The sequence below is a fragment of the Cydia pomonella genome, chromosome 18 (assembly GCF_033807575.1).
Source record: "Cydia pomonella isolate Wapato2018A chromosome 18, ilCydPomo1, whole genome shotgun sequence".
NCBI lineage: Eukaryota > Metazoa > Arthropoda > Insecta > Lepidoptera > Tortricidae > Cydia > Cydia pomonella.
Genome location: NC_084720.1, coordinates 8,160,330 through 8,175,703, shown reverse-complemented (window position 1 = coordinate 8,175,703; position 15,374 = coordinate 8,160,330). Strand labels below are relative to the sequence as shown.

The window sequence follows — 15,374 nt, the reverse complement described above, 5'->3', positions numbered from 1 at the left end:
AAACGAAATATAAGATACCAATAATATGTCATATTTTAGTACGACGACTAGATTTAAATGTGTTTTTCAAAGTTGTTCTAACATTCTTATAAATAATTTATTCGTAAGCACAAACACAATAAAGAAAATTATACAAAACAGAGAAACATAAAAAGGAGATAGTGACACGAAATGGTCTCATCTCAGCACTAATACGACTCATACATCAAGAAGACTTGTCGTAGCTTGGAAATACTGCATAAATGCAAGTATCTTGTGAAGAAGGCAATGCGCTAGTCAAATTGCTATCGTATTTTATGTTTTTGAACAAACGTCAGGGAAATTTGTCGAGAAATATTGGGCCATTGCAAACCTAGACAATTGGAAAGCGTTAATGATCATAATATTGCGGGTCGGTTCACTCGCTCGGGACATTATTGGGTACAATATTGACGCAATCACATTAACATTTAGAATAGAATGATGTAACTAATAGGTAACTTTAGGTATTAATAATTTCTATTAGTGAGTCATATAGCCGTTAAATTTACTGTTATTTATGAGTTTGGATCAGGTATTAACGTTAATATTGCGACTTGCGACAAGTTACTTTCAACAAATTTTTAGACAGATCTGAAGATCCATCATCATGAGGCCTTCAACATTTTGACAGTTAATTTAAGCAGCGTTTGTATGCAAGGGGCAACGTCTCTCGTGTTTGTATAAGCCAATGCGGCATCGGCATTGGCGACCGCATTTGTGGCAGCTAAAGTAGGGATCCATGTCGCCAGCAACTTCTCTGTGCGCGTTTTCGGGCATGTTTTTGTACGGAAGATTATTTCAAACGAATTAAGTCTTTGCAAGCAGGCGAGTACAGTGGAGCAATAGCTGTTACGACATAGATCCTCCTCAAGTTATCTTGCCGTATACGGTGTTTAAAGCATTTTGAGGGTTTTTATATAGATGCTCATCTAACTTTATGTTCTCTTTGTTCGCAGGCAGTAATCCAAAATGGCGTCGTCATTCGATGCGAGCGTGTGAGCTCGCGCGGGGCCGCGTAGCGATGGGCGATCGCACGTAGCCCCCGACATGGAGGAGGACGAGCGGCGGCTCTCGTTCCCGCCGCCGGCGCCGCTTAACTCACCCGGCGAGGAGATCGACGGCTCGCGGCTGCTCGGCGAGATCGTGCGCACGCTCGAGGCGACCAACCCAGAGGCGGCGGCGCCGCTCGTCGCCTCGCAGTCGCGCGATGCGCTCGACGTCGAGTGCGAGCGGCCGCGGCGTGAGGAGTTGCGTATACCGCTTGAGGGTGTCACCTTCTCCAGCGATGCGCAGGGAAAAAGTGAGTATTTGCTGGTATCTATAGTTTTATCACTAGATACCCGTTATGCACCTATATACCGGGGTAGCAACAATTAATATTCTATGTATATGGAACAAAATTACTACTAATAAAGCGAGTAACCGCGGCGAGAGGAACTGCCTATACCGCCCGAGAGCAGCACCTATCTCTTTATGAAAGTAAAAGGGTTAGATATGACAGCTAGCAAAAACATTCATCCAACTGTACATACGTTTATCATCAATTTACATGACAGCGCTTATCATACTACCTGTTCATCATAATTACCATTTTTCTCGTCAGCCGAACTCCAAAACCATGACTCAGCAATCACAACATAATGTCCCCGAACGCCAATCCATACGTTACCCGATTGATCGAAGAAAAACGCTCTGTAATGCTGACGCGCCGATCACACGCGAGTGAGCTATCCGGTGTTGATCCGGCTTGATTGATAGCGCTTGGCGACAGCAGTCCCTGTCGCATCTGGAGATACATGGTGGCTACACTCGGGTAAACGAATATGCTGAGTGTATTTTACGAGACTGAAGACACCGTCTCGTTCATGTTGATAAGTACCTTAGGAAAATAGCGACTGTAGTGGTTGGTTAATTTAAATAACATCAAACAATATTAATATCATCTACATGGGACCCGGGTACGTCCTTAAACTACTTCCAAAAGAGAGGTATGGGCATTGTGAATGTCATCTTACTTTATGTAAGAGGGCACAGCGCAGCGGATGTCATTCCAGATCTAGAGCAGAGCCCAACTGGGAAAGTACCTCCACCTTACAGAAAACCGTAGCCAAATAACACTAGACCCTACTCATAGTGTTATGTTCCTGCCGGTGAGTAAGGTTGCCAGAACTCAACGCGGGTTGGAGGGTGTGGGGAGGGTGGTTAGGGTCGGCAACGCACATGTAACTCCTCTGGAGTTGCAGGCGTACATAGGCTACGGAGACTGCTTATCATCAGGTGGGCCCTATGCTTGTTTGCCACCGACGTAGTATAAAAAAAATGTGTCTTTGACGATACATAGGTAAGTGTTTATTATGTTACCACATATAGGTTTTCTACAAATACAAATACAAAATTCTTTATTTCATTATATCATAAAATATTTGAGACTGATGAGAGGATGTATTCATACAATACTGCTTACTGGTGGCGGCAACCCTAGCATAGATTGGATCCCACAATACCTTTCCTGGGTATATTTCATGTCAGTGCCTATTTGTCCACTGTCCATTTTATCTCGAATCATTCAGTAAGTGTGTTTTTCCTTCTAAGCTGGAATGGGTATTTTTAGTACACATATTATACCTATTCAGATTTTTATAGATGATGATGAATTATGATAATACAGGCATTTATCCGAGGTTGCCAAAAGAGCACGGATTAATTTTATTGCACATTAAACATCAATGTCATGGGTTAGTTTACGTTAACGTGTTTATAAATAATCGTCGTAATTTTATTTAAATCTAAAATCCAACGTAAAGCTGTATATCCACTCTAAATGACACCGAATAATAGCAATACTTATAGAGATAAATATTATAAGGCCGTAGGTAGCAAATTGTGTCTGCTCAAGCCAGACTCGTCTTGGGGTAATTCAAGTGTTAATAGCATTCTCAGGAGGCGTAAGCTAATTGCTCTGAGTTCTGCTAGGAATTCCTCGTGAGACTACTACAACTACCTATACTTAGTTGCCTTTGACGACAATGGGTACAGTTAGAAAGGCTGTCTTTGCCTGTTTCTGATTGAGGCACCTGAGCTGACCTGCAGTTTCAGCTTTCTTGATTCGCTTACGAGTCTAACGTCTGCGCATGTGTTTAGATTACGTAGTACATTACATGGTCTTTTAGGTCATGGACATTTTATGGATAGTTTACATGCAAAAAGACATCCTTTATTTTCCTCGTTCAGTCGATGTTAAGCATTTTCGCGCGTGCTTGTATTGTTTGGTTCATCCATTTAAACTAATGACTGTGAGTTGTAGGCCTCGTGAATTCAAATTTGCCATTTTAAAAAGTAATAAAAAATATCGGACCATCACAAAACGTCACACGAGTTGGACGAAAAATACGACTCAAAAGTATGTAGGAGTAGTTGTTAGGTACTAACAATCACCTAATGTTTGAATAAAATTACTGTCGCAGTGTCAAAGTCTTTGTCAAGTTAATTCCTTGCCGACTTTCGTTTTGAAAGAAACCAATGAAACTCAAAAGGCTACCAAAACTACGAATAGGTCAGAGCTGAGGAAAGCCCTCAAGAAATTGGACTTGAAGAAGAATGCGACAATGACGAATCAATGTTTCAAGGTACATATTAGGTATTATAATATGTAGTTTACTGATTAGAAATGACATAAAGTGATGAAGATTGACATATTTACTGACTAACTTTTCCTTTTTCGGCATCATCCAGCATATCAGATGACTAGGTGTACATAGTTTTATACTGAAAAAATTATATATCAATTCTTATAGCCTTTAAGGGTACTACACAAATGTTTAGACTTCTAACTGAGCGATATACTTTTAAGCATGGAAATCATTGAAAGGAAGGAATAAAGGCGACGTGCGCGAGTAACTGCATAAATGCATAGATATGAGTGGCCTTTGGCACAACGCTGAAAGTGACCTATGAGTGTAGACATGAGACTAATGCACCTCATCGTATAGTAAATTTTATTTATTTATTCAGGATTACAACAGCTTATAATAATTACATGTGCAATTTTAAATTTTAAGTGTATAAAGCCAATTACAGTAATCCACAAGGTCAAATCTTGATATAAGTAAATAGTTAAGAAGGTAGTTACAGAATAGTAGGTATACATTAGTGAACATGATTGAGCACTTACTGAGACACAATTAGCTAAACAAATATATAAAAAGAACAGTAAAGCTCAACTACTCCGTTCCAAGCAAGGCTCGTAGCAAATGTTCTCCGCTTATCAAAAATACCGTGGATTTTCGATACATACAGATTTTTAGGTACGTGAAAGCCGAGTTGTCAAGCATGTTTCTGTGTGAAGATTTATGGCCTTAGTTTCCCGGTGACTCTTGCATGAGTACCTACAGCTTCACATACGGCCCGATTTGAAGAATGAAATACGATAACGATAAATTCTGGTTTAGATAAGTTCTCATTTAGATATCGTTTGTATGTCGTATAATTGACAGAAGCAGCTCGATTTGGGCAACCAATGTCACTTTGACGATTTCTAACGTATCGTAGATAGATCTTATTGGGATCACAGCGGAATCGAAATAAACGTCAATTTTGACATGTCGTTTAGTTATCGATCTTTCCAAGATCTTAAACGTGTCTTAATCATTTTTCGAATCAGGTCGATTGTATGGTAAGAATTTTTATAACATTACACTATATTATTTACATACGTACACAGTGCATAGCGTCGGTCGGTCGATGGTGTATTATGCGCAGATTTTCTGGATTATAAAGGTAACATTAATTTTTTGATCATTATAGCTGCAGGGAACAAGCAATGTCATTGTTTTTTATTTGACATTAATTAATTTGACAACACATTTGAACAGAACGTTTCATTTGCAAAAGCAATGCGGCAAGGTCAAAGGATTGACAGTGATAATGGCCGCAGCAGTAATGTCCCAACAGTAATGCTGCTGCAGCCGCAATCGGAATCTAACCTTAAATGTGATTTATTGTTTCAGCAGGCGGACGCGAGGAGCCGCGTGCCGCCGTCACGCCGTTCACGCGCGAATCGGCGCGACGCGCGGGCTCGCGCGGCGCGCAGCTTGTGCGCGAGTTCGGCTTCATGCCGCGCCGGCGCCTTAGCGTCGAGGACGGCGCGCGGTTGCCGCGCAAGTACGAACCCTTCCCGCCCAAACTCTACGGACGCCCGCTTGAGGAGATCGACAACTTCATTTACGATGAGGTTAGTACTAGTATTTCATATTGCGTTGACAGCGTGAGTGATACAATTGTATATTTTATGTAAGTATTACAAACTTCTTTTAATTGTCGCTGAGTCGATTTCTATTAGTCGTTTTCAAAGACTTAATAATACGGGTAAATAATATTTAGTACCGTCGGAAAAAGGTACTCTATTAAGGTAAAATAAATGATACGGGATTATACGGAATTTTGAATTCGTGGACACTTATTTATTACTACGAAACTATGTAAAAGGTTTAGCTTAATCAAGACCTAAACCATTCGCAAATAATCCGATTACATCAGTCTGTCACAAACGATCCCGTACAATATTTCCTATTTCGAAAAAGCCGTCCATAAACTGCCGTTGTAAAACTATCTCCCTAGTTTTATGTTACTACCAATCCAGCAGCGCATAATAACTCTGAAAAAGTTGTCGGTCCATAATCATAAAATTCTTTGTTCGCCTCCTTTTATGATAATCCGTGAAATATTACTCCCGGCCGGAGGCGGGTATGATTTTATTTGAGTTTTGCATATTTTGCGTAACTCTATGCATTTCCACTCAAATGAGGGTTGAAGTGGGCCGCATTATGCATCTCGTAAATCATTTTTCGTAATTCATCTCGTAAATGTGGGAAATGTACAAAAATACGCCTAATTATAGTAAGAACGCTTTTAGTCTGACGTTTGTTGCGCGTCTAACTTTGTTTCGGCTTACGATAAACGCTTAATCCGGAGTGTCCGTCAGCCCAAGCGAGCGATTTGCAGTGATGTTCTAAATTGTCATAAATGTTGCTAAAAGTTAAGGATACGTGATATTGAATTGCCAAATGCGGACCAAAACTTGGTCAGAAGAAATTTGTATGGCCATAAACTGTCAACAATCTGAAATTATGTTATATTAGTCTTCTTAATATTCCGAGTCTGTATGAACTGTTCCAGTACTATCACGACCAATACCAGCTTAAACTCCGAGAAAAACTACTCTTAACGCCGACAATAAAGTATAAATACGTGTGCATTGTTAAGAATAAGAGGTTTCATTGAATCACATTGTCGCATTATTGGATTCCGTTACGGCGTACCATTCTCACATCCACAGTCCACCTTTCCGTGTCCCATTACCCTTACGTCCACTACAGAAACACCAGTCTTAGCTGACCCCTGTACAGTGGTACTCGCTTCATCGGATAGCACTGCCCGTGGTTCTGTTTAAGTAGAATCGCGAGGGTCAGTTTGACGAGCGAATAACACGTGGGAACCGGATGGCGTCATAAAAAATAATGGTATTTACGAGAATGTGTGCCGGCTTGTACGGCAATTATGTCTTTTGATTTGAGCAGTTATACGAGACATTAATACGATTCGTGAAATATTGCGAATTTATAGCCGTTGTATTAAAGCTGTTTTATGAATGGTTTATTGTGAAATAATAGCGATCACTCAGAAATCATTCATTCATGAAGTATTTTGCTAATAGGAAGCAATTGACTTAGGAGAAAATATTGGTGCAGTTTTTATTTCATACATGTAATTTGACTCCCGATTATTTTTGAAAGTATCTTTAGAATTTGGGTACCTAGTACCTATCTTAAAGGAAAAATTTGATAGAGGCTGTGCCACTGACGACCAGCTGTTACGCTGCGGACGGTTTCAATGTGTGCATATCAGGAATGTATGCTTAGGCGGATTGAGTACATTTTCTCTAGTACTCTAGTTTGGTACGAACACCTTTCTAGCTCGGTGCTAAAGTTTAGTATGGCAAAGAAAGAAACAGCACCCTCCACTTTCGGTAAAACTTCATGGATTCATATCGTATTTTACATACAATAACGTTATACATTATTATTTGATTGACTTATCTATGCAAATTTATTCCGTCTCTTTTTTCTTTTTTTCCGTACAAATTTTTGCAACATCGAATACGCACATATTGCCCACTGCATAGTATTTTTTTTTCCTCGAACAATTTACTCCACTGATGTTTCAATCCAACTGACGGCAGGTTGGCATATGAGGCAATAGAGGTAATTGTCAATGTGTTTGTCTCGGGCGTCAATATAAGAAAATCGGCATATGATGAAATCCTAAACATGTGTACGAGTATGTCCGCAGGTTTAGGGCACCTACTTAAATCGATTATATTTTCATGGTTTAGTACATATCCGTTTAACTGTTTTTTACTGACTCCAGTAAGTAGAAACCTTAATATACTGCAAGGGCTGGTTTTATAATTTACTTAAACGGGATTGTAATAATAATAATAAAATACTTTATTGCACACTACAAAATAAAAGTTACAGAGAATTCATTGGAGCCTAACAGTGTCGGTAACAACAGGCGGACTTATCGCTAACCAGCAATCTCTTCCAGACAATCTTCAGATAGCGAAACGGCGAACATAGGTAAGCGTACGGGTGGCGCAAAAACAAAAGACAATAATAATTGCAAAATGAAAGACAAAACAAAATTAATAATAAAATACCACTATACACTAAATCATACACTACACAAATTACTACTCCCTGACGACTGGTTTGGCCTAGTGAGTAGTGACCCTGCCTACGAAGCCGATGGTCCCGGGTACAAATCCTGGTAAGGGCATTTATTCGTGTGATGAGCATGGATATATGTTCCTGAGTCATGGGTGTTTTCTATGTATTTAAGTATTTATAAATATTTATATATTATATATATCATTGTCTAAGTACCCTCAACACAAGCCTTATTGAGCTTACTGTGGGACTTAGTCAATTTGTGTAATAATATCCTATAACATTTATTTATTTATTTATATTTATTTACTACATACTCGTATAATTCATAAATAAATAATATATATGTCAGTTATCCAAAACAACCGTGAGTTTGGAGAACACAAAAGGTTTAAGATTTAGATAAATAATGTTCCTTTAATCGAGTTTTAAATATAGAATGGGATTTGGAACGTCTGATAGCGATGGATAATATGGACGGATGGATTAAAAATACGTACCTACTTCATACAACAATGCCATATTTTTATTACTGAATGTTTTTATTGAAAGCCGCAGGTGCAGATTCCTAACTGGCGGTATTACGGAGTCCGCATGCATGGGTTCCAATAGCCCAGCTTTTCCAGCCGATTGCCCTCGCTATACCTGCGGTTGCGATTTGCTGGCTGTTTTCCAACTTCTGCTGAATTGGCCGTCAGTTTTCTGACAGATAGAAAATAAGCCCGAGTTTTATAAATGTAATGATACTTTACCCCTCGTAAACCAACAATCTACGAAGAACACTTTCAAGTTGCCGTTTATTCTCTATTTTCCGAACAATTAAACGGTACATTATGTTTTAGATACTTATATTAAAATTTAGAGTGTTTGTGATGTAGGGAGTAAATTGCAAATGAATTGAGAAAAAATTAAAGTTGTTATGACTACTGACTACTCCTTGGACAAATCCTGCGCAACAACTGAATGAGGTCGATTCTTATTTACTCAATTAGTTATGGGTTTGAACTGGTTTTGACACGACCTTGACGATCGTCATGGTGATTGGCGTGCACCAATCAGCGTGAGCGATCTTCAAGGTCGTATCAAAATAAAAACAAAACCGTAATAACACATTTTTAAATCCATATAGGCCTCGACGTATATAACACGAGATACCATACGCGCTTGTTATAAAATTTGCAGTAGAAGTAGGTATATTAAGAAATTTGTATTTCGTGTGTAGCTATCAATTTTCGACGGACTAATTTAAAGTTGATAAATAAGATGATTCGATTGGCGACCTCAAACCCAATTAGGCTGAAGTACAAAGTTACCATCAAGTGGATATCGATTGCCAAACTTCGCTTATCCTAAAAACTTTTTTATTGGCCAGTTCTTCGAATGGAACTGAGATACATTTTAAAAGTAACATTAGTTTAAAAACGTTATTTAAGTATTTTGATTCTTCTAATCGATTTATACGTGACTCACACTCTCGCCACGGCGTAGCGTCTCCGTCGGCGTTCCATATAATACATTTATACCATACAATACATTCCATATAATACAATACATTTTCATTTCTCATGCTCTGAAAATCGGTCGTTGTTGTTCTGAGAAGTGTGTAGAAAATGATACGTTTCTGTTCAAGACCAATGGACTTTCTAAGTACGTTTTTTTTTCTTTTTTACTGTAAGCATCAGAATTTGGGTTTAAGATCGATTTATCGTACAATTTCCATACTGATAATTAACTCCCCATTTCATAAATAACGACATTTTTACCTAAATTTTTAATTGAAAGTAGGTACCCTCAAGACAGATTTACTACCGAAGTTTATACTTAGACGTTTTTATTAATGCACATGTATATTACTTTCCTCGTATTCGGAATAAAAAGTAGAGTGTTTAACTTGACAATCTACTATTGCCAGTGCCCCATCCGCGTGTCTAGACTGTCTAGTCGACCAGCGCAGCGGTGGCAGCTTGGTTCCATTTTCATCACATGTCACTATGCCCGTCACTATTGCACTTACATACTTGTTAGAACGTGACAGGCATGGTGACAAATGATAAAGAGCCGACCATCTTAGCCCTACAGGAAAAGACACTAGTTTAGAATGGGATACCTATGCAATGTAAAATTCATAAATTCAAAATGAACTTAATAACCGTAGTATAGTTGGTGAGGTGTTTTATTCGTCATGTTTGTAATGTCCGAGCTGCAATCAACGTCACGCGTGCCGGTTATCCCCGAGCTGTCGCTCGTGTGTCGCTCACTGCGACGGCGCCTGACCGATTGCTTATTGCTACACTGTCGAGGGACCCCTGCGCTGAGATCTTTTTACTCGCGATGGAACGGATATGGTATATACGTTTAAGAGTTTATCTTCACATGAACGGAAATTGATACTAAATATTTTTTTTTCAAATTGACTGACCAATTCCTTACCGATAGCTTTCGGAAAGCTTTTATGCGTCACTTGTACTCAACTCAACAATTCAACGTAAACTCAACTAATTCAACTAAATTCAACAATTCAACGTAAACCACTTGTTCCTTAACTACTTGCATTGTAGTGATGTCTTTGAAATAACTTATTGTCGGGAAGGATCCTATTTGTCACTTTAATACTTAATTCATACTAGAATGTAGACGACGCCATTTTGATAGATATGACTTTATTATGTCAAATACATCAGTTGTCTTAAGATTAAGATTACATCTGTGATTGAATTCTATAGCTTTTACTTATGTTAACCTCCCTTTAACAAAACATGGAAGGAAAGCTTACAAATACCAAGAATACCAAGTTTTATGAGATCAAAAGAACCCCGGAAATATCCACGGCTCCCGCGGGTTGTAGTTACAAAAATTCCAATTGTAAGAGACTTTTTGCTACGATATGTTCACTGCTACGAAAATGCCGATAAAGATAAAGATAGATTATTATTTCACTAGGCATATTCTGATTACAATATGGTTATGAACGTCTAATAAAGTCGAATTAATAATCCGGCCGAATAATTTAGCCGAACTTTCTATAGATTGACTTCCGTTCTTCACTTTTTTTGATTTTTTGCTAAAGATGTAAGTTGTTAAAACCGGAATAAGTAACTGTGATGTATAGATTTTCATTTATCAATCTAATAACAATTGTAAGTAAAACAATGCATTACACATAGCACATTCAATACTCAGGCGCCATGACAGCTAATCTCTTCCCGCCAGCCAGTGGTGACTAGTGCGTCTGTTTAATATTTTAAACACCACAGTAGTTATACTCTGGCACTCCCACTTTGTCAGAAGAAATAGGCGGCAAATGTAAAAAAAAAAAATTTCGCGCCTTTTTGCCAGAGTATAATATCACTGGACCTGATATGTGGCCAACATAAAACTGATGATACCTTCTCAATTTGAAGGCTTTAAATAAAATACAGTCAACTTAATGACGACATTCAATATTGTGTTCCACAACGTCAGAGCTTGCATATTAAGCATCAATAAATGTAATTTAACATGTTTATCTATATAGGATAATATAAATAGAATTAAAAACAACAACACAATTAGATTATATAGGTAGGTATTTGGTGGACGCAGGCCACAGGTGACCGGAGGTAGGACCGCTTATCTGATCAGCCGCCAACGCTGACGCGACTTGTTGCGCCTCTTCAGACGACTCTTTTAACGATAGCTTTTCGGTCGCCCTCTTTTGTATTCAGCCTTTATGATGGAGTACAATTTTAGTTAGACTATTTTGGAATAACAAAGAAGAGAGAAAATATTTCGAAGAGGATAATGAGTATCTAATTAACCTAAGGCGTAATCTTACGTTATATTCTTGAATGTTTACGCAATAACAATAAAAGTATTTTTTTTAAGTTGTGCTTACTCGCTCGAAGTCCATACATACCTTTACAGAAAACCGCAGCCAAATAACACTAGACCCTACTCATAGTGTTGTGTTCCTGGCGGTGAGTAAGGTTGCCAGAGCTCAACGAGGGGAGGGAGAGTTATTAGGGTCGGCAACGCGCATGTAACTCCTCTGGAGTTGCAGGCATACATAGGCTACGGAGACTGCTTACCACCAGGAGGGCAGGCCGTAATATGCTTGTTTGCCACCGACGTAGTATTAAAAAAATAACATACGTGAGAAAGCAATGCACGGACTTAAATAAATCGATAATTGAAGTATCGTTTCTGAAACATAGTACTATCATTAGTAGTAAAACAATTTATTGACAAAAATAGACATAAAACAGGAAAGAATACACATCATTTGTACAGAGGCATTCATTAAGCCGTTACTTATTGTTAGAGGTTAACCATAGCTCTATAATTTTGTTTACCTAATCTCTATGCACCGAATTTATTTTACTAGATATTAAGTATCTATGAAAAATTACGGTTCCAAAACGTGTTCCACAGCTCATGCACCATATTACGCTCAATACGGTATGATATGGTGGGATATGGTCGCACTTATACCGCATTACCAATGCGCAATGTCAGAAATTGACCTATGCTGTATCATGTCATGCACGATGCGTGGGATTATAACACCCCTGAGGCCACACCGCATGTCAAAGATGTAATCGCTTAATGCATTTCGGTGAAGTTACTCTGATTGTGGTATAGGACACATTAGATAAAAGTTGATAGCTGTTAAATAGTAGGATGATACCGTTCCATGAAGTTACACATTTTGTCTATGTCGTATGTTGTCGTCGCTCGTTATTCCCTCACCAGTCTCATCACACATACCCAATACAAACGTACAAACAATCTCTTCCTCTCTTCTCCCTCGGTTGAATAAACAGCAAATCAGTCCAACATTTTGTACTAAATATTCGCAAACAGTCTGGTCGGAAACAGGGTGATGGATTAACGGCGTTAAAATAATTCCAAATGCGCTCAACACTGTCTCAACAGGTCATTTCCGCTGAATCTAGGGTGACATTCACATAGCTTACAGAGTAGCGGCAAATTAAAGGCGTGGAAAAGGAACGAACCAGTTTAAGTAGACACAAAAATCACCTATTTTAATTTGAGTGATAACTCTTGTGATGTCGTGTATTTTTTTTTGAAGAAATGTTTTAATATTTTGACGTATACCAGAGAACTCGACTTTTGCACCAATGGGAATATACGGCTTGGGCCAGTGGCGGATTAACCGAACAGCAGAAAAAGCATATGCTAAGGGCCCCGCACCGAGGGGGGGCCCCGCGCACCGACCCTGACCATGTGATTTCGGCACGCGCAACCGACCAAGTTCATGTCGAACTTGCGCTCCGAGGATCCTGTACCATCACATTTTTTTTTACAATGTATTTGTTTCGTAAGTCAGTGGCAATTTTGGAATTTTTTTCTTTATTACGATACCAAGTTTGTAAGGTTGAGGAATGCATGGAGTTTTACGGCTTATGCAAAAACCGGGAGCAGAGTTTCACATAAACCGAAGGTGCAGAGTTTCTCAAAGCTTTTGTGTAAGGCTAAGCTGCAGGAAAGAGCAGAGCTCGGAGACGTACAAAAGAAGTTGTGTTAAATAACAAACTGGTGGAAAGCAAGGAAGGATGATGGCCAGCTTTGCGGCAGTGGGAGGCCAAAGGGCGCGTTCCTCCGGCCGGTCGGGAGTCCAAAATATGCCGAGTTGCTGCAAAGCCGTGATCGTGATCGAATCGAACCAACCTAATTGTCAAAGTGTTATAAAAAGAAAACAGCGGGGCTCCGCGTAAGCCGAATTTTAAGTCCTGCATCCGGGCCGGAAATCCATCCCATCCCATTAGGGTCGGAAAACCAAATGATCCCATGAGTCGTACTTTCGAGCGAGAATGAAGGCCGAGCAGCAGGCGAGTCGAGTTTACATTGGTTCCATTCCAAACTCTGTTCTACTACAATTCACCCTTTGCATGGATGCGCGCCGCGATAGAACGCTACGGGCTTCCGTCCTTATACGAAGCTCGGCCTAAGTACAGACTCGCTCACACTATTAGGGCATTGATTTTATTCTTGCAGCTTTGCTATCAGTTTCGCACGGGAAAGCGGCGAAATAGGTGAGACTCAGCTTTTGGGCTCGTTTTTTGACTCACTTGGCAATTGGTTTCCAGTTCCCACTGCGTCCCTGATACATCCTACCCGCTTTGTTCTTAAGTCCGACTCACGTTTCACCTATTTATACAAGCTTTTATTTAACTTATTATTATTGAATGTTGTTAAACAGTATCGCAACATGCTTGTATTTAACTTGCGATTTTCGTGTTGTTTTCAAATTTCGCAAATTATTTTTTTGACCATTTCTCAACATATTTTGTTGTTAAAATTTCGCGTACTTACTAGAGAAAAATCGGTGACAATGCAATGTTATGTTGAGATCGACCCTTCAAGGATCGACCTGATCTCATGACGATAACCGAAGGTAGTAGTATATATGTTAGAAGAATAAAGAATATATGTTAACGGCACCAATCATGGGACATTAAAGAGAAAATTTAGAGTATTTTGATATTTCTACCGCTTTACGCTTTAAAAGTTGTATGTCCAATTTGGCCTTTATGTTTTCTATGTATTTAATGAAAGCTACTGCAATAGGTTTCAATATTATTAACCAATTAAAACTGGTTTTTTGCTCCAGTCATGGGATGTAAGGCGCCATTCATTTTTGAACTAACAAATATCAATGAAAAATTAAACTTAAGCAGCTTTTTAGCTCCTGAGGGCCTACCGCGAACCACGTTCGACGTGTTGCCTCCCTGTCACGCTTACGTACAAATTTACAAGTGCGACAGAGAGGCAACACGTCGAACGTGGTTCGCGGTAGGCCCTCTGCTTATGGTAAAATGTTGCCAGCGATTAAAAACTGACGGGAAATACTTGTTTTACAGGATTTGTCTATACCATCCCATTACTGGTGCCAGAGGGCTTACCGCGAACCACGTTCGAGGTATTGCCTCCCTGTCACACTTACGTACGAATTAACAAGTGCGACAGAGAGGTAACACGTCGAACGTGGTTCGCGGTAGGCCCTCTGTTCCATTATAGGGGTGTTTACTATAGAAGGAAAGGTACTCTGATAAAATAACGCAACCTCACTGAGATTAGGCTCTTTTTAAATGCCTAAATGTAAATAAAAAATAATACAATATCGGGAATTCATGAAAATAAATAAATATGGAAAATATCCCGATTTTAAATGACGATATACAGATGTTTCGTTTTAAAAAAACTACTCATTTATTTTATATTTATTATTTGTTATAGCTTCAATAGAAATACACACTTGGTGTAAATTTCGACTGTCTACCTGTTATGGGTCATATGATAGAGCACAATGAACGTCAGATTTAATGAACACGATTTTTGTATAGAGTACCGGTATTAGAACAAAAACCAAATAATTACGATTTTCATATAGGTAGTAGGTATAACAACAATAGAGATATACATTTCAAGGTACGAGGCCGCCCTAACCGTCGACTGCCAAATTGCCAATCGATTGCCAGCGGAGACCCTGCTTGGACTTGGGCGATCAGTTGAGAAGTAGCCTCTCAGGATCGCGATTAACGGCAAATTCTTCTGCGAGCCCTATATCCCTAATGAGGGATAACAGGATTACATCATCGTTTCGTATTTATCATTTATAATGGT

The 15,374-nt window shown here is 39.1% G+C and overlaps 1 protein-coding gene across 5 annotated transcripts in view; it reads left to right on the top strand.

Moving 5' to 3' along the window:
- Nucleotides 1–15,374, top strand: part of LOC133527706 (sodium channel protein 60E) — a 269,985-nt gene that overhangs the window by 84,415 nt on the left and 170,196 nt on the right. For all 5 annotated transcript variants that reach the window (XM_061864841.1, XM_061864840.1, XM_061864842.1 and 2 more), the window contains exons 2-3: nucleotides 978–1,321; nucleotides 5,028–5,251. In XM_061864841.1, the coding sequence (XP_061720825.1) occupies nucleotides 1,069–1,321; nucleotides 5,028–5,251 (477 nt within the window). In that variant the 5' untranslated portion in view covers nucleotides 978–1,068. The remainder of the gene's footprint in view (nucleotides 1–977; nucleotides 1,322–5,027; nucleotides 5,252–15,374) is intronic.